Here is a 25,956-nt window from a genome sequence, read left to right as displayed (position 1 = left end):
TGGGCTACAACAGCAGAAGACCACATCAGAAACTTTATTAGGACCATGGTGTTACTAATAAAGTGCTCAGTGAGTGTATATAATTTATATCAGAATATTTTTATTGAGTTTACTGTAATTGAACTTCATCTGCAGTTTATTGTAGCAGGCAAGAGTTTTTATTTAAAAAACTTTGTTCCAGACACAAAGCATTTATGATCAGCTGAACATTTGCACTTCTACTACTTTAAAATGAAGGAACTCATTTAAAGTTTAACTCTGTAATACAGTTTGTTTCGAATCATTCAACTTTAGTGCAGTTTCAGTATAAGCTGCTCCAAGACTATACTTAAAAAAATGTTTGTAATTTCACGACAGTGACGTGTTGAAGCTGATGTCTTTTGTTAATATTAATTTTACAGACATTAGGATGGAAAAATTAAGTGCTATTTTTGATAGGAAGTGTACTAATCATGGATGGAGATGAATTTGTTTACAACAACGGACACAGTACATGTGTACCGTATGCAATACATGCTGTAATACTGTATGCGTATATATTAAAATGATTGGTGGAAGTATAAGCCTACTCATTTTGTTTGACATAGTTAATTTCTTCCCTATTTGTTTATGATGTTATGTACATTCATAAACATTTAATCAACATCTTCATTATGTGCATCAAACTAACTAGGGGAAACTTGTCCCCCCAGAATCCAGAACATAAAATCTACCCTTCTAAAAGTTTTGTTTTATGAAGTCTGTTGTCTTAGTGTATACAAAAAATAATTGAAAGACTGCCATTCTATGTACAATAGAGTTAGCCCAAAACTATGTAAGCCCAAACACCCCTAAACACAACTCAATCCTGCGCTATAAATAATTGCTAACACAGGTTTCTTTACAGTGTTCTGCAACTTTATTTATATTTCACCAATGCAATGTCAATGGAAATTGAAAATGTCTACCTAATATGAGTGAAAAAAGAGGGGAAAAATCGGATTCCAGCCAAGTCATGTGTGGAGACACTCATAAATCTTTGAATGGCTCTCATTTATACATGGAATCTCTTAGATTCATACAACAGGTGGTCTCACTGGAGGGATACATGGTCTGCTACCACCAAAGATGCCTTCTCAATGTTTCAATTGTATGTAGAGAGTATAACCATCCTAAAATAGTTTGCAGGTCTTAGCTGGTCTCCCAGCTAGCCGGTTTCTGAATGGTTTTGGGCACTTGTCAGCTATTCGGGTGGGGAGACCAGCTGATCAATCAGTTAAAGATGTTTTTAATGGACATTAACGAAAGCATCTTAAGTCACTATAAGTTAGTGTCCCATGATTGTTGGTGACATGACAACACAACTGTTTTCATTCAAATGTCACTTCATTAAAATTCTAACACTGTGAAACAATCGTGTTCTGTTTTCCCACTGAAAAAGTGACAGTGTGTTAAAGCCAGTACACAGCTGCAGCGCTTGGGGAGGACATGCCCACACAGACCGGGAACCAGATTTATGGTTTCCTTTATAATGGTTGAGGATAGAATTTGGGTAAGAGAAGCTGCCCTCAAATCAGTTTGAAAAACCAGCAACATGCAACACAGGGCATCTTTCAAGCATCTGCATCTCAGTCCCAACTGTAAAGCCAAAAATTGCAGATGCTTCAGTATAAATTTTGAAATAATGTGCAAAGGAGCCATTCGGCTTGCTTTGATTAACCTGATAAACACTGTTATAAATTAGGCTGTGGAACGTTTATAGAATCAGATTAGAGGTTTTACATATGCACCCACTGACACAGTCATTTTCACTTACTATTTATTTGTGTGTTATACAAGAGGTTTTGAATCCAAAGCCTTTTCAACAAATGCAGCAGTGAGGAATAGTTTTCTACAAGCAGAATTTGAACAAGACAGGCTGGAAAGAGGTCCAATTCCTCTTGAAAAAGATGTTTTGTTCACCCTGAGCCTTTATCCAAATGATCCGAGTGAAGCCAGGAACTTGCAAAAACTGCCACAGTTAAGCCTGAGCCGATCCGTCAGTATTGTGCACAATGTGCCAGAACTGTCGCGATTTCATTTCTATATTTCACTCTGTTGTGCATGTATAAAATTGATACACATTAATTTCTTTTTTAATTGTATCGTTTATAATGATTGTTACTAGGGATGCACCGATATGAAGACTTTTGGCTGATATCGATACCGATTTTAACAAAAAACTATAGACCAATAACGATACTGATATTTTGCAATTTACATTATTTTGTCATCAGATCAAAGTTTTACTTTAAAAAACGCTTAAAAAATTTACAAAAAGGTACAAAAGCCTTTTCACTGTTCTAGCAATAAATAATTTCCATTCAACATTAGATCTGTTGAACACATGATAGGCCACATTTTTAAAGAGAGCCACAGTGAAATATTCATACAAAAAAGTATGAATAAAATGATAAAAAAAGATACAAAAAATGACTAAATATGACATACTGGTTTCTCAGAAGCCAAAGTCTGCTGGTTTCAAAGCATTTGGATGATTTCCCTAATCATGTAACCTACTATAGGTAAGTGCCGGTTTCGCAACTGTCATGTCCATTTATGGCATTTCCGCATTAACGTGAGAACGAGAAAGAATAAAAATAAACTATTACATGTTCCAACCCTTCTACATATTGTGGCTATTATTACTATTTCTGGATTGTGCATTTGAATTCACAGAGTTTTTCCAAAGTGTGTTCCTTAATAAATAAACTATTGGGTTTTCATATCTGTGTTTTAATGCTTATTACCAATATGCAGATGGTTTTACTTGGTCAATAATTGGCTGATAAATATTGGCAGCTGATACATCGGTGCATCCATAATTGATACCCTTATGTAGTCTTCTTATTTGTTTTGAAGCAGTATATAACTTGTATTGTTTTACATACAATGAACCACATTAATTTGAAATGAGAACACACATATACCATCTTTGGCATGTAATGTGTATTTTACTATGGCCTGTTTCTGTTCTGTGATTTACACTTAAACCATCTGTATATGAGGGCATTTATTTAGGAAGCTAGCAATGGGTGTGAGGACTTAATTTTGGTTTGGCAAGCTCTGGTGTTTGTGCTGATTTGCTAGTGTTCTGATGCTTTGTGTCATGTGTGCACCACGAACTCTGGACTCTAGTCATAAATCTGATACACTGAAGCAATAAAGAAATTATTGTGGAGATTCCCTAACAGCTATGAAGAAGTCTGACACAAGTTGTGTCCAAAATCACTCCTTATTCCCTAACCTATACCTACTAAATGGGGTGTCAGCTATTTTGTAGTGTTGTCTAAATTCTAAGTGAAGAGTTTCATTCCCAATAAAGTGCACTTTTTATATTCTTTATAGTGCAGCTACAACATATACACTCTCGCCAACACTATATTGCCCATAATACAGAGGACTGGAAAGCTCAATAAATGAATGAATGAATTAATGACTGAATGTTCATATAATGCTGGTTGATTTAAAAAAAAAAAAAAAAAAAAAAATCTGTATAGATATTTAGCAAACCAAAATGAAACATGTTGATAATGAATAACTGATTGATTTTTAAGATTCATTAAGTGTTTTATCTTTTATAAGAATTATGGGAATAGAATGAGTATTGAACACAAAAGACTTTTAAAAAGAAATGCTGTGAGAAAGTCACAGAATTTGATTTATAGAAAAAAAAAAATAGTGTATTGCCGGGGGCCTGGGTAGCTCAGCGAGTATTGATGCTGACTACCACCCCTGGAGTCACAAGTTCAAATCCAGGGTGTGCCAGTGACTCCAGCCAGGTCTCCCAAGCAACCAAATTGGCCTGGTTGCTAGGGAGGGTAGAGTCACATGCACTGTTAAAGATTTTCTCATCAAAAAACAGTAAAGAACTGGCAGCAGCGTGCTTTTATGTTTGTATGTATAATGCATCACTATTGCCACATATAGTGCCATTTGCAAGATAGAATCAGACATTCAGTCTGACCTTAGGTTTTGTCTTCCAAGTAGCACAGTGCAACAGCTTGTGTTTTAATTAAACACAAATTGACTGGCTGGAAGAACATAATATAATAATAAAGAAGGTCCAAGGTGCCAGCTCAAGAGAACACTGATCACCATAATGGTGAAGTGAAGGCTGATGTGAGATGATAAAGAACAGAGTAGTTGGTCAGAAACATCATGGACACTAACCATGTGCCACAAACTAAATATTTCATGGGGGGTTGTTAAAATATACATTTCAAAATGTCACTAGCTTTAGCCAAGATGATATCATGATTTTAAATGTTAATTTTCCCCTAATTCCATGCATACAACAGCTATTTACCGTAAAACTAGTCACTTCACAGAGAGTCTGCTCTTGATCTCCCAGAATGCAACATTTTTATCAGCAAACTATTGTATTTTAGAATCACAGTAGATTGATGTAGGAATTTGGCCATAAATTTACAGCAATTTTTTACAGTGTGGGGTAACCTCCTCGTGGTCACTATAATGTGGCTCTCAATGGGGCACGTGGTGAGTTGTGCGTGGATGCCCCGGAGAATAGCGTGAAGCCTCCACACGCCCTAGGTCTCCGCGGTAACCCGATGCGCAGATTGACAGTCTCAGATGCAGAGGCAACTGAGATTCGTCCTCTGCCACCTGGATTGAGGTGTGTCACTACGCCACCACAAGGACTTTGGGCATTGGGAATTGGGCATTCCAAATTAAAATAAATAAATAAATAAATAAATAAAAAAACACAAAACAAAAAAACAGATATAACATGCAGGCTATATGTACAAACGTTAAAGAATTTTCCCCTGGACCTTAAATATACACACATCACTATTTTCTCTATAAGATTCTCTCATTTATAAATCAATGCAAGGGGTTAATATATCAGTTTTGTTTCCTCCTGCATAAGAAAACGAGTCAATTTCCAAGAACATTGAGCAATCTTTTCTTAGTTTGCCATGCCAAAGTGCGCGCGCGGTTGCATTACTATTGGCTGTTTCACTTTTTAACTGCGTTCAGTACTCTCGCGCAGCGCAACCGAACAGCAGCGCGCGACCCTCTCATTACAGGACTTCGAAAACCAAGACGACAAAGAAACCGAGTTAGTGCAGCACCAACCGTAGTACTTTTTAAAGTCTTAACAGGTGGATATAACTGTTACTGATACATAAGAATTTGTCCGCGTGCCATGAAGAACCTTCTCCCCAAGCTGTGGATCTTCATCGTGCTAGTTTTCTTCTTCCCTTCGCTCAAGGCTTCCGAGTATGAGTACATTAACTGGAAACCGGACATGGGGGTGAACAGTTACGGCAAAAGTCGGCAATGCATGAACATTCCCGAGGACCTGAGGTTGTGTTTTAATGTGGGCTACCAGCAAATGTTGCTTCCCAATTTGCTGGAACATGAAACCATAGCGGAGGTGAAGCAGCAAGCGGGCAGCTGGGTTCCTCTGGTGCACAAAGCCTGTCACCCCGTCACGCAAGTGTTCCTCTGCTCGCTCTTCGCCCCCGTGTGCCTTGAGACACCCATCTATCCGTGCCGCTGGTTGTGCGAGGATGTGCGGGACAGTTGTACCCCTATTATGGAGGCGTATGGGTTCCCTTGGCCTGAAATGCTCACCTGTGACAAGTTTCCCCAGGACGATCTGTGCATTTCCATGAACAACACCAACAGCAATGAAACGACCAAACCCGCAGGTGTATATTAAAACACAATACGCGAGAAAGAAGCAATGCTTTGTGTATTATTGTGATGCATTTTCAACAAATAAGCAGCATTCCTGATATGTATTTGAGTTCATATTTTACATTACAGTGTCAATGTTACATATATTACATGTTTTATAATGAATGAATAGAAATATCAATACAATGTGTAATTACACAGCTTCACACAGTAATTACACATTAATTACGTTCAGAAATTACGTAATCGCACAGTAACTTGAACACTGGAATGTAAAGTGTGACCTAATTTTATTTGTATTTTATTTAATGTCTCGAAGTTAATCAGACAGACATTCTGGCCTATAACCTCAATGGTTTGGAAAGATTCATGAAGTTGGAAGCTTTTAATAAATAATAAATTCTTCTTCTTTTTTTTTTCTCTTAGTTTTGGATCTTTCTGAGAAATCAGATAGAAAATATAGATTTTTAACGTAAGGTGTCTGGTGTGACTGGAAAAAAAATGCAATTCTGTATCTAAACACTTAATATTTTGTAATGGTGTTATTGCTATTAATAAAAAAAAATAATAGTAATAATAATAATAAAAATAATATAACAATAATATAACATTCAAGGCTTTCAGGGACTGTTAAATGCATATTATTATATCATTATTGTAACCTTGAAAGGTTAGCTATTTTTGAGTAATTTTTCTTGTTGGTGTAGGAAGCTGTACATTTACTTTACAATCGCAGATCATTTAATAATCTTAAAAATGATTCAGTTTGGGGGCCTGGGTAGCTCAGTGAGTATTGACGCTGACTACCACCCCTGGAGTCGCGAGTTCGAATCCAGGGTGTGCTGAGTGACTCCAGCCAGGTCTCCTGAGCAATCAAATTGGCCCGGTTGCTAGGGAGGGTAGGGTCACATGGGGTAACCTCCTTGTGGTCACGATTAGTGGTTCTTGCTCTCGATGGGGCACATGATAAGTTGTGAGTGGATCGCAGAGAGTAGCGTGAGCCTCCTGTGCTGTGAGTCTCCGCGGTGTCATGCACAACGAACCATGTGATAAGATGTGCAGACTGACAGTCTCAGAAGCGAAGGCAACTGAGACTTGTCCTCTGCCACCCGGACTGAGGCAAGTAACCGCACCACCACGAGGACCTAAGTAGTGGGAATTGGGCATTCCAAATTGGGAGAAAAGAGGATAAAAAAACAAAACATTATTCAGTTTGTCTCTCTGTTTACAACATTTAGGCCATAATATAAACATTATTGCATATGCATGTCAGGTTATTTTGATTCAATCTTTATTCTCTTTCCTCAGGTTTCTCTCCTGTGTGTCCACCATGTGACAATGAGATGGATACGGATGTTATTCTGGAACACATGTGTGCCAGTGAATTTGGTAAAGATTATTATCAGATATCATGATATCATTGTTTTTGTGCCAACTAATGTGGAATTCAATTTCCAAACCCCCCAAAAATATGGTACAACTTTTAAATCAGGTATCAACAAAATAATTAAGTAGCTTACTTATTTAGATTGGTAAATAATAATATTATATATATATATATATATATATATATATATATATATATATATATATATATATATATATACACACACACACACACACACACACACACAAGTGGCCAGAAGTTTGGAATCATGCACAGATTTTGCTGTTTCAGAAGGAAATTGGTACTTTAATTTACCAACGTGGCATTCAGCTGATCACAAAGTATAGTCAGGACATTACTGATGTAAAAATCAGCACCATCACTATTTGATCAAATCTAGACAGGCCCCATTTTCAGCAGCCATCACTCCAACACCTTATCCTTGAGTAATCATGCTAAATTGCTAATTTGGTACTAGAAAATCACTTGCCATTATATCAAACACAGCTGAAAGCTATTTGGTTCGTTAAATGAAGCTTAACTATGGCTGTATCTCGTTTGGAAGGCTGCGTGCTAGGTAAGAAGGCTGCAGTATACCAAGAGTCCTCCTTTAAACAAGCCTCGTTTAAAAGAGACGGCCTTCGTAGGACAAACGGAAACGGAAGGTAACATGGTTGCTATGACAGCACGGCACTCTTTAACAAGCGCGAGCGCTTTGAGTGAGAAGGGAACAAAGTCCCTCTGGAAGGGAACGTATGAGGTACATTTTAGGAGAGTTATAATGATGTAAAGAGAAAAGAAAATAGATTTTATAGGTGTACTTTTAGTCTAATACTTTATTTTAATTATATATTAATATAATTATACATATTATATACTCTATACTCATCTACTGAGGTACTTCAACTTGGGAATTAACATTCCTTGCAATTGAACATCATATTTACGGGCAAATTGGCGTCATTTGTTTTTTTTACATTTCCATTGAAGCAAAGAATTGTGGGTTGTGAGTGCCCACGAAGGATACACATCATGCATCCTCCAAATTCCCATGAAAGAAGGTCGCATTTGAAGGCTGCATTCGTTGTGTCCTACTCACTTTTCTGAAACTAGACAGCCTCAATGACGTATGCGGCCGACAAATGCGACCTCCGGAGGACACAATCTTCCAAACGAGACACTGTCATTGTCTTTGTGTTTGTTTTTGAGTTGCCACAGTATGCAATAGACTGGCTTGTCTTAAGGTCAATATTATGTAAAAAATGGCAAAAAAGAAACCGCTTTCTCTAGAAACTTGACAGTCAATCATTGTTTTGAGGAATGAAGGCTATACAATGCTTGAAACTGCCAAAAAACTGAAGAATTCATACAAAGGTGTACACTAAAGTCTTCAAAGACAATGTACAACTGTCTCTAACAAGGACAGAAAGAGATGTGGAAGGCCCAGATACAACTAAACAAGAGGATAAGTACATCAGAGTCTCTAGTTTGAGAAATAGATGCCTCACATGTCCTCAGCTGACAGCTTCATTGAATTCTACCCGCTCATCACCAGTTTCATGTACAACAGTAAAGAGAAGACTCAGGGGTGCAGGCCTTATGGGACGAATTGCAAAGAAAAAGCCACTTTTGAAACAGAAAAACAAAAAGAAAAGGTTAGAGTGGACAAAGAAACACAGACACTGGACAACAGATAATTGGAAAAGAGTGTTATGGATCTTAACCCCATTGAGCTTTTGTGGGATCAGCTAGACTGTAAGGTGCATGAGAAGTGCCCGATAAGACAGCCACATCTATGGCAAGTGCTACAGGAAACGTGGGGTGAAATTTCACCTGAGTATCTGGACAAACTCACAGCTGGAATGCAGATTTGCAGGATCTGCAAAGCAGTCATTGCTGCATGTGGAGGATTTTTTGATGAGAACTCTTTGAAGTAGTTTAAGAAGTTCTGAATTTTTTTTTCAAATTGTAATAGTAATTTTTCACGTTATTAATGTCCTGACTATACATTATGATCAGTTGAATACCACTTTGGTGAATAAAAGTATCAATTACTTTCCATAAGAGCAAAATCTGCACATTATTTCAAACGTTTGGACGGCAGTATATATATATATATATATATATATATATATATATATATATATATATATACATATATAAAATAAATATCAGAATCAGCTTTATTGCCAAGTATGCTTACACATACAAGGAATTTGTCTTGGTGACAGAAGCTTCCAGTGTACAACAATAAAAAAACAGCAGCAAGACATATCATCAATATAGATGATCTGTGAGATTATCTATCCAAGTTGCTAATTTAGACATTCATTTTATGTCTCCTGCAGTAAAAACAATGCACGTAAAATCTGTATTTACCAACAAGAGAGAAACAACTGATTTTTTATTAATTATGAAAGAGTGTATTTACACTTTTACGCTTTACACTTTTTTTTCATCAAGACAACTATCAATATGCTGATCAGTAAGGCCTTACTATTGAACAAACTACAAACTCAAAGACCATTTGGTTTTGGAACTATATATTTTCTCTTTATTTACTCTTTACAGTAAATTTTAATAAAGGAAAATAGATTAAAAATAAATAAAAGGTTAAAATGTACTTATAGATATTTTATGAACATTTTGGAAATAATTTATTTTTATATTTCAAACTCTTTTCAGCATATAGCTTATGCAAGTGATTTTCAAATTGATTCAATTATTGGCCAGACCTTTATGACTTTAGGAAATCAAAATCTGATCGGCTGATTCCCATCACTGTGATTCTGCTCTCATCCATGTTTCTAGTCCACACATTTGTTTCCAATAATATTTCTGCCTGAAAAATATTTCTAATATTACATCTGGATTTGCACTCCATAAATATATTTCCCTCTTGAGACAGTAAGAATGGTGCATAGAACTAACAGTGGTACTTAAAGGGATAGTTCACCCAAAAATGAAAATTCTCTCATCATTTACTCACTTTCATGCTATCCCAGATGTTTATGAATTTCTACCTTCATGCTGAACTGATTTTTGGAATATCTCAGCTCTGTAGATCCATACAAGTGAATGGTGACCAAACTCTGAAGGTCCAAAAAGCACATAAAGGCAGTATAAAAGTTATCCATAAGACTCCAGTGATTTAATCCATGTCTTCAGAAGTGATATGATAGGTGTGGGTGAGAAACAGATCAATAATTAAGTCCTTTTCTTACTATTAATCTCCACTTTTACTTTCACATTCTTCTTCTTTTGTTTTTGGCAATTCACATTCTTCATGCATATCGCCACCTACTGGGCAGGGAGGAGAATTTATAGTAAAAAAAGACTTAAATATTGATCTGTTTCTTACTATCACCTATCACGTCACTTCTGAAGATATAGATTTAACCACTAGAGTCTTATGGATTACTTTTTTCTGCCTTTATGTGCTTTGTGGAGCTTAAACATTTTGGTACACATTCACTTGCTTTGTGAGGCCCACAGAGCTGAAATATTCTTCTAAAAATCTTTGTTTGTCTTCGGTACAAGAATATACTCATGGTCATACTCATGAGTATGAGTGTGAGTAAATGAAGAGAGAACTTTCATTTTTTGGTGAACTATCCCTTTAAACATAACATGTGTGTGCACAGACAAAACTGATAAACACTCAGTATTGCGTGGTCACTACTGTTTACTGTTGGATTGGTGCTTTTTGTTGCTCCATTCCCATTGTGTGTGTGATTTTTTTTTAAACGCAACCTCAAAGGTTTTTCTCTTGTATATTTTATGTCTAGATTTGGTTTGTTTTTCCCATCTTTGTACAACCACAAATCAATGACAGTGAATTACTAGATTAAAACCGCAAATGGAGATATTTTTGATTTACAAAAAACAGAGCTACTTATTCCATTCCAATTTCAGTTTTAAAGAACGAGTGTTGTGGTTGGAACATGGCACATTTCTTTTTCAGGGTCTGAGATGTTGTCAAAGACAGAAAGCTTGCCGATGGTAAGAATTTCATGGGACCTTTTATTTTATTGGCGAGCTATCAAGCACCAACCCAACAAACACTGTTTAGATATGAGTCTCTCATGCACTCTCTGTTGCTTTTTCCTTTGAAAATGTGCGGTCATTTGCTCACTTTTAGGAAATCCCTAGAGAAAATATATATATTTTTAAATATATCAAACTAATTGTCTAGCAACAGGGTTTATAAAACGAATCTGCTTCATATGGAAAAGTGTTACCAAAAGAGATTTAAAGGAATATTACGGGTTCAATACAAGTTAAGCTCAGCAGCATTTGTGGCATAATGTTGATTACCACAGCATTTTATTTTGACTCATCCCTCCTTTTCTTTAAAGGAAAGTGTAAAGTTATGGCCAATTTTTTAGCTTTGTTGCCATGATGATATAACGTCAACAAAGCCTAAAATGACTGAAACAATTAAGATTTAAACAACTTTACAGCTCATATAATACACACATTTTAACAGAACAATTAATGTAAGTGCTTTTATAAAATTATAAGCTTCACATTTCTGCCTTTAAACCCTCAAAAAATTGGCCCATTTCACTTCCATTTTAATGGCTCACTAGATTTTTGCTTTTTTAAAGAAAAGGATGGACGAGTTGAAATTATTTTTTGGGGTAATCAGCATTATGCCACAAATGCTGTTGATTGAGCTTAAATTGTATTGAACCCAGAATATTCCTTTAAGACTTGACTTGGATTTGGCCATGGAAAAATTTGAGACTTTATTTGTACTCTGCACAAGAGACTGGTCACAAGCCATGTGTCCCCTGTACTTGAGACTTTTTATAGCAAGAATAATTTTCAGCAAGAAACAAAATACTTGAAAATAATTTATGTTTATGTGTTTTACGTTGAAGATACAAATGTAGTTCATGAATAACATTAGCACAGATATCAACAGAAAACAATCTCATTTTATTGCTGTCATCTGCAATAATCATCTGTGTTGAAATACAGTTGTATGCTTATGTATTGCTTGGTTAATAGCTTTCCTCTTTGACCATTCCCATCCATCACACCAGTGTATTGTTTTCACATCATAACAGATCATAATGGTGATGATAATATAACAGTTGATAGTTGTCAAATCAACTTGATGCTCCAGGCAATGATGTCCTGGATTTTAAGAGCTAGTACTTTAAAAATACTTCTTATTCTGTGTGAATATGTGCAGTAACAGACATATGTTCATCTTGTGATGTTGCATGTGGTGCCATACCTAAAATGGTTTAGAACAAATAACCGGCCCGCAGGGCACATAGTGGGGGTGTGGTGTTTCGTAGCGTAGTACAGACTTTAGCCTCCACCTCCCAGGATACCATGCCCACCATGTGAGTGGCGGGTAGAATGGTATCTGGTGGGAAGGTGGAGGTCTCGATCTCAAGACATTGAGACAAGGAGTCGGGCTTAACATTTTTAGAGCCTGGGCGATACGAAAGGACGAAATTAAATCGAGTGAAAAATAGTGCCCAGCAAGCCTGTCTAGAGTTGAGGCATTTAGCACTACGAAGGTACTCTAGGTTCTTATGATCTGTCCAAAAAGTACCCCCGAACCCTCTAACCAGTGATGCCACTCGCCCAAGGCCAACCGGACAGTCAACAATTCTCGGTTACCGATGTCGTAATTCCGTTCTGCTGGTGTTAAGCGGTGCCAAAAAAAGCACAAGGATGCATCTTTCCATCTGAGGAAGAGCGCTGTGACAGGACCGTACCAAAATCAACCTAAGACGCATCCACCACCACGAACTGACTTACAGGGTTGGGAGTTACGAGGATGGGTGCGGTAGAAAACGCGAGCTCAGCTCGCAGGGACCAACAATAGTCAGTGAATGTAGAGGTGAGATCCGTCAGAGGCGCGGCGAGTTGGCTGTAATTCCTGATAAACCTCCGATACAAATTAGTGAACCTCTGCAATACCTTGCTAGAATCTGTGGTTGGCCAATCTGAGATTACTCTGACCTTAGCAGAGTCCATGCACACTCCCTCAGACGAAACGATAAACTTCAGGAACAGAACCGACTGTGCATGAAAAGCGCAATTCTCCACCTTGACGAACAGCCGATTCTCTAGCAGTCGCCGAGGCACCTGCCTGACGTGCTGAACATGGTCCTGGATATTCTGGGAGAAGATCAGAATATCATCAAGATAGACAAACATGTATCTAAGCATGTCAGTAACAAGCCCCTAGAAGACGGCGGGGGCGTTGACCAATCCGAAAGTGCCCCCTATGAGTGTTAAAAGCCGTTTTCCACTCATCCCCCTTCCTAAGAGTTCGAAAGCTGAGGACATCATGGCAAAGGATAGTGATTCTTCACCATGATCTCATTCAGCCCCCGATAATCTATACAGGGTCTAAGCGAGCCATCCTTCTTCTCCACGAAGAAGAACCCCGCCCCTGCCGGCGACGAGGAAGGGCAGATGAGACCAGCTCCCAGAGAATCATTGATATACCTGTTCATGGCCTCCCTCACGGGAGCCAAGAGTGAATACAGCCATCCCCAAGGTGGCGAGGTGCCAGGAAGCAATTCAGTTGCACAGTCATATGGGCGATAAGGAGGAAGGGTTGCGGCGCGGGACCGGCTGAACACCACCCTCAAGTCATGGTATGTCAGCGGTACTCCAGATAAATCATAAATCATATAAGACTGGACAGGGGAAACAGCAGAGTTAAGACAGTGTGACAAACAATAAGGACTCCAAGCAACAACAGTGTTGGTTGACCAGTCTATGTGTGGGTTGTGCGTTACCAATCAAGGACGCCCCAACACTACCGGTGCCGATGGAGATTGGATCAGGTAAAAGGACAATTGTTCTGTATGATTTCCAGAGACAAAGGTAACTGGCTCAGTGGACTGGGTGATGATGGACAGTGGGCCACTGAGGGTGTAGGCAGTGATGGTTCATCCAACTGGACCATAGGAAACCTCCATTTAGAAGCCAAGTCCAAATCCATAAAGTTCCCTTCGGCTCCGGAATCCACCAAGGCTGAGACCATGTGACAGGCGGATCCATACTGTAGCCAGGCTGGGAGAAGTGTCCGAAGTCCAGGGTTTTTTTTCCAATGGTGTTGTGCTCACCAGTAACCCCCTTCCTACTGACGAGCGGTGTCTTTTACTGGACAGGATGCAGAGAGGTGACCAGAACAAGCACAATGAAAGCATAGTCCATTAACGAGGCATCGCTGTTTCTCCCTACGTGAGATTTGAGTTCTTCCGACTTGCATGGGCTCAGTGTCGGGCCATGATTCTGGTGACCTGGCTGAAGAAGCAGACCGGGTAGGAGGGTGTAGCAAATCTCTTAGTTCAGGCAATGGAGGAGTCAGGAGGCAACGAAGCAGGTTCGAGGTTAGTCCTTTTATTCTCTTTCTTAAATACACAATCGACAGTAACTGTCGATAACAAAGGAATCATTTTTTAAATAAATGAAAGCACTCTAACTAATAACCACTCTCTTGGCTCAGGGCTGTCATGCTTTCTGGTCACTCTCTCTCTCTCTCTCTCTCTCTCTGATGCTCTGGCATGCCTTCTTAAGTCTCCCTCCACCATCACTATAATGAGAGACAGGTATTAGAGATAATTATGAACAAGGTGACGAGCCTTACCGCTCTCTCTCTCCTGCAGACTGACACATGACCATGCCCCCCATGCCACATGTCCCCACTGCTGACTCAGGCTGGGGCAACATCTGGCCTGCCTACTCCCCCCCATTTCTGGAGAGAAAGTCAGCCACAACCATCTGCGCCCCCGGTCTGTGGACCACCTTGAATTTAAAGGGCTGGAGAGTAAGATACCAACGGGTGATCCGCGCGTTAGTATCCTTCATGTGGTGGAGCCACTGCAGAGGAGTGAAGGCTCGCCCCAGCAGGTAGTAGCGGAGGGTCAGAACAGCCCACTTAATCGCAAGACACTCCTTCTCGATGGTACTATATTTTGTCTCCCTGAAGGAGAGCTTGCGACTAATAAATAGCACTGGTCGTTCCTCCCCTCCCACCTCCTGCGAAAGCACCGTGCCCAGCCCCCTGTCAGATGCATCAGTCTGCAAAATAAAGGGGAGAGAGAGAAATCAGGTGCATGTAAAAGCGGCCCCCTACACAGTGCAGACTTTACCTTAAGGAAGGCCTGTTGGCATGACTCTGTCCACTGGACTGGATCGGGAGCCCCCTTTTTAGTAAGGTCAGTCAGCGGGCTGGTGACATCAGAATAACTAGGCACAAAACTTCGGTAGTAGCCAGCCAGCCCCAAAAACTGCCATACCCCCTTTTTGGTCTTGAGCGCCTGACAGGCTGCGATCGCTGTGGTTTTGTCAACCTGTGGACACACCTGCCCGTGACCCAAGTGGAACCCCAGATACCTAACTTCCACCTGCCCAATTGTGCATTTTTTTCGGGTTGGCTGTAATTCCACCTGTCTCAGCGCTCTCAGGACCGCCCTCAGATGTTGCATATGTCGCTGCCAATCATTACTGTAAATAATGATGTCATCTAGATATGCGGTGGCATATGCCGTGTGCGGTCTGAGGACCTTGTCCATAAGGCGCTGAAACGTGGCTGGGGCTCCGAACAAACCGAATGGAAGAGTCACAAATTGGTGTAATCCGAACGGTGTGAAAAAAGCCGTGTTTTCTCAGGACATTGGCGTTAAAGGGATCTGCCAATAACCATTCGTTAAGTCCAGCGTAGAGTAAAATTGAGCCATGCCCAACCGATCGAGTAACTCGTCAATTCGCGGCATTGGATATGCATCAAATTTGGACACCGCATTCACTTTCCGGTAGTCAACACAGAAGCAGATCGAGCCATCGCTCTGGGCTGGCCCAATCGCTGTGCGACTCTTGTATTAAGCCCATTTCAAGCATTGCCTCTAATTCTTCCTGAATAATCTTTTTCTTGTGTTCAGGAAGACGATAGGGGTGGCTACAAACCACCACCCCTGGGGTGATCTCAATGTAGTGCTCTATGAGATTCGTGCAACCGGGTAGGGGTGAAAACATGTCTGCGAACTCCGCTTGCAACCTGGCAATATCTGTAAGCTGCAACAGCGAGAGGTGGTCTCCACAAGGGTGAATGAACTTGATTTGGGAAATACCTCCAGCCCGAGCTCCGCCCTCTCCGGAACTACCGTCGCCAAGGCTACAGGTACCGCCTCCCTCCATGGTTTGAGGAGGTTGAGGTGGTAGGTTTGACGTGCCCCTCTCCTATCTGTTCGCCTAACCTCATAATTGAGATCTCCGACTCGTCGTGTGACCTCAAAGGGTCCTTGCCACTTGGCGAGTAATTTGGAGCATGAGGTGGGCAGCAATACAAGCACTTTATCTCCCTGTACGAATTCCCGTTGTCGAGCGCCCCTGTTGTACAGTTGGCGTTGATGTTCTTGCGCTTGAAGCAAATTCTCCTGTGTTACCTGCCCCAAAGTGTGGAGTTTTGCTCTAAGGTCAAGAACGTATTGAATTTGATTTTTACTATTCGAAGGTCCTTCCTCCCAAGCTTCCCATATGATGCCAAGCACGCCGCTCGGCCGGCGCCCATAAAGTAGCTCAAATGGGGAAAACCCGGTGGAGGCTTGCGGGACCTCTCGTATTGCAAACAGCAGGGGTTCGAGCCACTTATTCCAGTTTTTAGCGTCTTTGTGTACGAACTTACGAACCATGTTTTTTAAGGTCTTATTAAATCGTTCGACCAACCCGTTGGTTTGTGGGTGATAAACGCTGGTGCGAAAAGACTTAATGCCTAATAATTCATATGGTTCGTGTAGTGTACATGACATGAATTTTGTGCCTTGATCAGTGAGGATTTCCTTTGGAATCCCCACTCGGGAGATAATTTTGAAGAGTGCCTCCACAACACTACGTGCCGAGATGTTGCACAGGGGCACCGTTTCCGGATATCGCGTTGCATAGTCCACCAGAACTAATACAAAGCGATGTCCGCATGCAGTCCATTCTAATGGCCCGACGAGATCCATGCCAATTCTCTCAAAGGGGATCTCGATCAACGGCAACGGGCACAATGGCACTTTTGTGGTGGCCGGTGGATTTACCAACTGACATTCATGGCACGCCGCACACCACTTGCGGCCAAAATAAATGGGCCATTATACGGTTCAAAGTCTTTTCGTGACCAAAGTGGCCAGCCATTGGATTATAGTGAGCCGCCTGGAAGAGTGTTTCCCGGCGGCTCTTTGGTACTAACAGCTGAGTTGTATTCTCTTTAGTTTGAGTGTCCTGCGTCACTCGATACAACCGCTCTTTAATAATAGAAAAGTACGGGTATGTGAGCGCAACACCGGGCTAGATCTGTTGACCACCAGTTACTTTCACTTGGTCGGAGGCGTGCATGAGGGACTCGTCACGTGACTGCTCCAGAGGGAAATCCCCCTCAGGGAAGCCCCTGAGAATGGGAATTCCCTCATCTGCGTCATCCTGACACGGAGCCGACTTTGACAGCCCTGGCATCACCTCACCAGCAATAGTATCGCACGTCACACCCCGCGCCACTACTTTGCAGGACCCATCCACACATATTACCCTCAACAGATTTTTTAAACCGGGCCAATTGGTTCACAGAATTAGTGGATGGGTGAGGCAGGGATTAACCGCGGCCTCGACTCCTTTTTCCCCTGAATCGTATCTCAATGCACACACCTCACCCTCACCAGTTTATTTTTATCCAATGCCCCGCCTTGCACCAAACGTTGGTGGATCGAGGTTTGAGAACAACCTGAATCCACCAAAGCTTGATGTGTATCCCCTTTGACCCTTACCGGTATCCGATACACTCCTGCCTGATCCAGGGCAGCCTGTGGAGCGTCAGGGATCCGGACCAGTGTACCCACCTCCATTACTGGACACTGCTCCTGGCTGTGTCTGGTTTCCCCGCAGCTCCAGCAGACCAGCCCAAGTCTTCCTCCCGCACTCGTGGGGGTGGTCTCGCCAACCTGGAGGGGATAGCGGAGAGAGATGGGGGGGTAGGAGAGACAGACAAGGGGAAGGGTCCTCTGGACTGGGGGCAGGGTTTGGGCGGGCCTCCCCACCTCCGAGGAGCTGGAACTGGGCAGGAGTGAGAGGAACGGTTGGGGAGGGGAGGGAACATGAGGCAAAGGGGGTGGAGAGAGAGAAGAGACAGAACAGAGAGAAGAAGAGACTGCTTCGCCGCCTCCTGGAAACACCACCATGTAGTCCTCTTCCAGCTGGATGGCTCCCTCCAACGACGCCGGGCGGTGGCACTGGACCTACTCGGACATACCTCGGGGGAGTTGGGAGACGAACTGCTCCAGTACCACCAGATCGACCATTTCCATGATGCCGCGGGTTCCCCCCACCAGCAGCCATTTCCGGCAGGCATCATGGAGCTGCTGCGCAAAAGCGAATGGGCGGCCGTCCTTCCCAAAGCTCAACGAGCGGAAGAGCTGCCGACTCTGTTCTGGGGTCCAACTGACCCGTTGCTGGATAGCCTTCTTCAGGTGATTGTAATCCAGGAGGCTGGTGGTGGGGAGATGTTGTACCGCCAGCTGCGCCTCCCTGGAGAGCAGGGGCAACAGGAGGGCCGCCCACTGATTGGGAGGCCACCTCCAAACCTCCACGGTTTTCTCCAAGATGTCGAGAAAGGCCTCCGGATCGTCGTTTGGCCCCATTTCATAAGGGCCACCGGTGGGACGGGCTCCGAGGAAGTCGCAGCGCCAGCCCCCTCCCTGGCGATCAGGCTCCAGGGCACCTGCTGGTCCTCCGCTTGTGCCTGGAGCAGGACTTGGAAGCATTGTTCCTGCTCCCGGCGTACCTCCATGAGGGCATGGTGTTGGGACTGCTGGATACTGGTGAGGGTCTTGAAGACTTCGCCCAGCAGTGAAGACTCCATAGCAGTGTTCTCTTTCAAAGCCGGGTTCTCGGCACCACTGTAGCAAATCTCTTAGTTCAGGCAATGGAGGAGTCAGGAGACAACGAAACAGGTTCAAGGTCAGTCCTTTTATTCTCTTCGAATTTGATACATTCTCTGGAATCGTATCCTCACACACCCTGGACGATATTGCAGACACATTGCACCACTTATCTTTGCACAATTAGCACAGAATAGCAAAGACAGAAACCTGAGTGAATTCTTGGCCTCAAATGTGAAAAGAGATGGTCAGAAACAGACAAGCATTCAGCATCTCATTGGCAAAGAAAAACAACAATGACCGTAAGCAAAAATGTATCTTACCTTATTGCAAGTATTTGGAGTTTAAATTAAAGGTTGAAACTTACAAAACCGTTTTTGAGTTGGCCCTACTTTAGACATGTATTCAGTTCAGTTCATTGGTATCTTTGCTGTATGCATTGAGATTTTTTGATCATTTTCCCCCTCTGATTTTGTACAAGCTGAAGCATGTAATTTTTTTTTATGTTAAAATACTTTCTCAAATCCCCATTTAAAATGCAGAGACAACTAAGTAAGCCATTTGTAGGTTGATTTCCTCGAAAAGTGTAAACACTGTGTATTTGTTGTGCTATCAAAACATTCCTCTGTTTGTCTGAGCATCACAAGCAGTCCGACACAAACAAATTGGCTAAACCAATGGCGTTAGTTTGGGGTGGAACTATCTGTTTTGTACAACCAATGGCAGCTTGGGGGGATTGTTTGGTAAACCTGTTTGAAAACAATCACTTTTTTTTGCAATTATGTTTGGTGAAGCTAGTGGCGCAGAAATTACACATATCACCTTTGATTATGTGTGGAAAAAGTGAGTACATCTAAAATCTAAATCGTCATCTTTTTCTTTGTAGCAATCAAGACAAAGATTAAGGAGGTCAAAAAAGAGAACTTGGACCGAAAAGTCATTCTGCAGAAAAGGAGGAAGCCAGTGAAGCTTGGAACTCTGAAAAAGCAGGACCTTAAGAAGCTTGTTCTCTTCCTGAAAAATGGAGCAGACTGTCCTTGCCAACAGCTGGAGAACACAGGGAGCAACTACTTAATTATGGGTCGCTGGGTGGGGAAACAGTATATTTTGACTGGCATTCACAAGTGGGACAAATCTAGCAAAGAATTTAGGAAGGCCCTTAAGAAAATCAAAAGCCATAAATGTCCAGCGTTTGAGTCAGTGTTGTGAGGTTAATGATTCACCAATTTGGATTTGATTATTACTGAATTGTAAACTCAATATAGCATTGCATTATATTTTGTTTTACAGTACATACTGTGAAACAGTTCATAACTCCTTTTACTTCCATAATCAGACAAAAACATTATACTCAACTAGGAAAAATCTAGGGTGGGATTTTTTCCAACAGGAATTGATTGGATCATGAAAAGTGGCCCAGAATAGCCAGGTGGTTGGAGAGGAGGGGTTGAAAAGTTAGAGGTATCCTAACGTCAGCCAAAAAAAGAGAGGTTGTTTCAGAGGATTTTGATAAAAGTAACACATATGAATCATTTACAATAAGGCCAGGAACATGCATTAAGAAAGTAAATAATGTATTGTTGACATTAAGACAAGAACTATGGTAGTTAAACTCCAATACTGAGATTAAACCAACAAAACAAAAATCTAGTTAGTCTTGAAAGAGTTATTGGCCCAAAAAATGTATGAATACATTCTGTATTAGACAAAAAGGGTCGCTTTAGTTCAAATTTCCTATAGTTACTTTTTCTAAACATTTCTATCACCATTTAACCAATCCAAGTAAAAAAAACACTTAGTTATTTACATTCCATTATGCTGCAAGTACCTGCTCTTCAGTCATACCTTTACATTCCCGTTTAATGTTAACTATTGCATGTTAATAGTATTGCACTATTGCAACATTTTTTCTGAAATATCTTGATATTTTAATGCCAGATTAACACCTATCTATTATAGGACCTGCCTGTTTTACGTGTCATAGTAGTCACCACAGCTGTGAGGTCTTAGCCTTTTTTAGTAAAACCATAATACAGTACATGCACATATCTGCAGTAGCAGTTGGCTTGCATGGGATTTAAATCACAAATACTCATGCATTGGAAAGTTTCCTCCTAAAATACTTAAGGATTAACTTGATGCACTGTGACTGTAATCATTAAATCATTAAAAAGAACATATTTTTACTATCTTTGACTGCATTGATTATTAATCAGAATTGTAGTTTGTGTAGTCGTGACGGTCTTTAATTTATACAGTTATAACAGCATTAAATCGCAAGACACAAGTAGTAATTGTGACCTGCCAAGCAGAGCAGCTTCATAGCAAGCCTTATGCAGTTAGATTACTGCAACATTACTTGGAACTGAGATTGGATTAGAGAAATCTCTGACACTGCACGTGCTGTGCATAAGCAAACATCCAGCCAAAGTGTTTATCTTACATATACAGAGTGGAGATGTTTGTTTAGGATAAAGAGATAAATGTGAAATTTGTTTCCTCCCAGCTCACCTGATGAAATGCAGTTTGACTGTACCCTCCTGTTTTTCATTTTCAGATGTTGAAAGTTGAGGGGAGTAAATGATATATTTACTATCAAAGCTAAAACATCAGATGATAAATGGCTGTTTTGTCATTTTTTTTCTTTTTTTTACCATATTTAAAATACTTTTGGATTTCAAATATAATCTATCACAACAATCACAATCCATGATATTAAATGCTGAAAGATGTACAAATGTATGCAGCTAAAAGGTCTTCCTCAACATGAGGGTGAGTATATGATGACAGAATTTTCATTTTTCAGTGAACTGTTCCTTTAAAACAAGGCCTCCATTAAAAATTGCTTTTGTTTGACCAAGGCATTTTCTTGAGGAAACATCTGTGGTGTACTGCCTGCCAATAAGTTATTACCTTGATACGGTTTAAAGGCCCATATCTGTTGCTGATGAGCTGTGAAGAAGTATAAGATCTGTTATCTACTACTATCATGCCACAACAGACACAAATTCAAATTATCTGACTTTGCAGTAATGCATACTGCTCCTAAACTGTATCAAAATAAGTTGTTTATTTCCTCACTATCATCCATATGATTTAGTGGGAATCGACTGCATGTGTTATCTAGCCATGAAAGAAGTCATACAGGAGTCAGTGAAATTTAAAGTCAGCAAATCAGAACAGTTGAAAGATGATGACCAGATAACTAAGGACAAACACATACTACTCTGCAAACAATGGAGCTCTGAAGTGTAATTATGCATGACCCAAAGTGGTAGTGCACAATATGTGTGTGTGGCTGTATATCAAACTGTATATTGCCTTTGGCACTACACCTGTTTACATTCCCAGTGTCATGCAGTGTGCAATCGAGATACCATCATATTCAGATAATGCTTTCGAATGAGTCTGCCATCAAATCATTCTAGACTGAACACAGGTGCTGCTTTAGAAAAGCATAATGTGGTCATGTTTATATGTGGAAAAAATAATATTTACTCCATTCATGTGTGGAACTAATTCATTGTGCAGCAAAGCATGTCATCAAATGTCCACTTTTCAAAAACTTTTTATTATATATATATATATATATATATATATATATATATATATATATATATATATATATATATATATATCCTGTTTGTAATTTGTAAATCTATAATTAAGTGCTAAATTTGACAGTAGTCGAACTCAAATTAAAATGAAACTTAAATATGTTGTTTGAAACTCCTTTTGTTTAAACATTATTTTAAAATGAACAATCAAACAACAAAACATGGATGTAAAGTAATTAACTTACAATGGATGTCTATGCAGAAAGGCATTGCACCAAAATAAACATTGCAATACACACTGTTTCAAAAGTATAGCCACAAGACTAGTGTGATAGAGTTGCTTCCTAACCTTGCCTGTACAAAGCCAATATTTGATCTCCTGTCTTGAGCATGTAAAGCCTGTAAACACAGTATCTTTCACACAATACATGCAAGGAGACCAGAAAGAGACATGACAAAACACTCCAGAAAATACTATTTAGATGAAGCAAACTCCACTTACAGGAGTGACATCTGCGATGCATAACCAGAAGTTCATCTGCCTAGAACAGTAGTCCCATTGGTAAAAGGACCATTTAAAAATTTTTTACAGCTCACTTAACATTTTTGTAGTAATTTATATAAATACTTCAACAAAATAAGAGCTTTACATAGCTGTTTATAAACCCTTTAGAATGCGTTGCCACGTTGACTTCCACTGAATGTATATTTTTGTGTTTTTACAAACTGAGGGACGAGTCTAAATTATTTTCTATGGTAATCGACAACATGCAACAGATGTTGACGATAGAGTTTAACTTGTGTTGAACCCACGACATTCCTTTAAAACTGTTTAGATACTTTTAAAGACCCCCACAACCTTTTGTTTTGACTTCCTTTGGGGTGGCTCAAGGCTTATTTACGTATGCCAACTGCAAGGAAGCAACCTCTAGAAAGAAAATCCATACATCTAAAGAGCAAATACCCTGTGTGCATGTAACCCCCATGTAAAGTTGACTCATCCCAGCTCATGAAAAACCTTAGTGATGGTTTATCCAAGTTAAGCAAATAGCTATTTTTTTTTGTGCTCTGGGATCAAATTGACTGCCAGACTCTATGGGATGATCATTAGAAGCAGCTGTTGGCTGTGCTGCTGCATATTTTCCAGCTTCATTGAATAAAAAAGCCTTGCTCATTTGCCTCCAGCCTTGGGGAAAAAAGTGCATTTAAAGCCATAAATAATATGATGCTCTCACACAGGACAGCATCTGAGGTAAGATCAGCTTTGCAGTAAACATACTTCCATATGAGGTTTCTGGCAAAGTTCTCACACATGCCAACTGCGAATCCTTGCCATATGGGATGTGTAGCTCAACCGGTGGCTCACCAGGTTGATGGTGGTGGTGGTTGAGGAGAGTCCTCTGTTCACAATGTAAAACACTTTGAGTGTAGTGTCAGAAAAGTGCTATATAAATGTAACGTTCATTCATTCATTCAACTGGCAGAGCGTGGCTCAACTGTAACACAACTGGTAGAGCATCACTCAACTATAGCTGAAATGGTAGATCATAGCTCCACTGTAGCTCAGCTGGTAGAGTGCAGCTCAAGTAGCTCAACTGTGGCACAAGCGGTAGAGTGTTGCTCATCTGTAGCACAACTTGTGGAGTGTAGCATGACTGGTAGAGTGTAGCTTTACTGTAGTTAAACTGGTAGAGTATAGCTCAACGTTAGCTCAACTGCTGGAGTGTAGCATGACTGGTAGAGTGTAGCTTAACTGTAGTTAAACTGGTAGAGTACAGGTCAACTGTAGCACAACTTGTAGAGTGTAGCTCAACTGTAGCACAACTGGTAGAGTGCAGCTCATCTGTAGCACACACTGGTAGAGTGCAGCTCAACTGTATCCCAATTTGGTTAGAGTAGCTTAACTGTAGCACAACTGGTAGAGTATAGCACAACTGTAGTTCAGCTGGTAGATTGTATCTCAACTGTAGCACAACTGAAAGATCCCTCTTGAAGACTTCCACAAAGTCTAAATTGCAAAGATGGGGAGGCAAGGAATTCTAAGTACGTGGACCATACACTGAGAAAGCTCGATCACCCATGGTACAAAGTCTAGTTCGGGGTACATGAAGGGTTGAATTTTGGGTGGTCCTTAATAAATGAGCCGAGGTCTGGACCACTATGAGTTTGTTCAAATACAAAGGGCACAGGTCATGTAAGGCTTTGAACACAAGCAAGAGCACCTTATAATCCACTCTAGATTTAACAATCAGCCAATGTAATGATTTCAAAATTGGAGTCATATGTGAGGATTTTTTAGTTGTAGTGAGAACTCTGGCGGTGCTGTTGTGAAGCATCTGTAGCTTGTTAAGGTCTTTCTGTGGCAGGCCGCACAAGCTAGCATTGCAGTAATCCAAATGAGAGAACAAAAATGCATGATTAAGCTTCTCAGCATCACCCAGACTGAGAGATGGCCTAAGATGGGAAATGTTTTTAAGTGAAATATAAGCTGTTATGCACACCATTTTTAAATGATCGCTGAAGGTCAAGCAGTTATCAAGCTTAACACCAAAGTTAGTTAACACAGTTGAAAGAGGAATGATTTGGCCACCAATTTCAGGGGACAGAGGGCCTGCAGCAGTAATTTGTTGGGGGTGCCAATTAACATGGCCTTAGTTTTTGAGCTGTTCAACGAAATAATTTTTTTTCAACATCCAGGCTCAAATCTCCTCAAGGCAGCAATTTAGCTTTCCTAGAGCTGAGGGGGTGCTGTTAGTGGATTTTAGATTTTAGATATGTATCTCAACTGGTAGAGTGTATCTCAACTGTAGCACAACTGGTAGAGTGTTGCTCAACTGTAGCTAAACTGGTAGAGTGGATCTCAACTGTAATTCAACTGGTAGAGTGTATCTCAACTATAGTTCAACTGGTAGACTGTATCTCAACTGTAGCACAACTGGTAGAGTGTATCTCAACTATAGTTCAACTGGTAGAGTGTATCCCAACTGTAGCACAACTGGTAGAGTGTATCTCAACTGTAGCTAAACTGGTAGAGTGGATCTCAACTGTAGTTCAACTGGTAGAGTGTATCTCAACTATAGTTCAACTGGTAGAGTGTATCTCAACTGTAGCACAACTGGTAGAGTGTATCTCAACTATAGTTCAACTGGTAGAGTGTAGCTCAACTGTAGCACAACTGGTAGTGTATCTCATCTGTAACTAAACTGGTAGAGTGTTATCTCAAATGTAGTTCATTTGGTAAAGTGTATCTCATGTGTAGCTCAACTGGTAGAGTGTATCTCAACTGTAGCACAACTGGTAGAGTACAGCTCAGCTGTAGAACAACTGGTAGAGTGTTGCTCAACTGTAACACAACAGGCAGAGTTTAGCACAACTGTAGCACAACTAGTAGTGTGTAGCTCAACTGTAGTTCAACTGGTAGAGTGTTGCT

General features: G+C 40.6%; 1 protein-coding gene across 1 annotated transcript; it reads left to right on the top strand.

Moving 5' to 3' along the window:
* The first annotated feature begins 4,982 nt into the window (after window positions 1–4,982).
* LOC127433656 (secreted frizzled-related protein 1-like) lies at window positions 4,983–20,732 on the top strand. The gene is made up of 3 exons (XM_051685737.1): window positions 4,983–5,696; window positions 6,994–7,074; window positions 19,856–20,732. Exons 1-3 carry the CDS (start codon window positions 5,189–5,191, stop codon window positions 20,176–20,178), a joined length of 912 nt encoding a protein of 303 aa, XP_051541697.1. The 5' UTR covers window positions 4,983–5,188; the 3' UTR covers window positions 20,179–20,732.
* The last annotated feature ends 5,224 nt before the right edge of the window (window positions 20,733–25,956 follow it).

This window comes from Myxocyprinus asiaticus, chromosome 43 (genome assembly GCF_019703515.2).
Source record: "Myxocyprinus asiaticus isolate MX2 ecotype Aquarium Trade chromosome 43, UBuf_Myxa_2, whole genome shotgun sequence".
Taxonomy (NCBI): domain Eukaryota; kingdom Metazoa; phylum Chordata; class Actinopteri; order Cypriniformes; family Catostomidae; genus Myxocyprinus; species Myxocyprinus asiaticus.
Note: the sequence above shows the minus strand (reverse complement) of the source record. Positions and strands in the feature narration are given on the sequence as shown.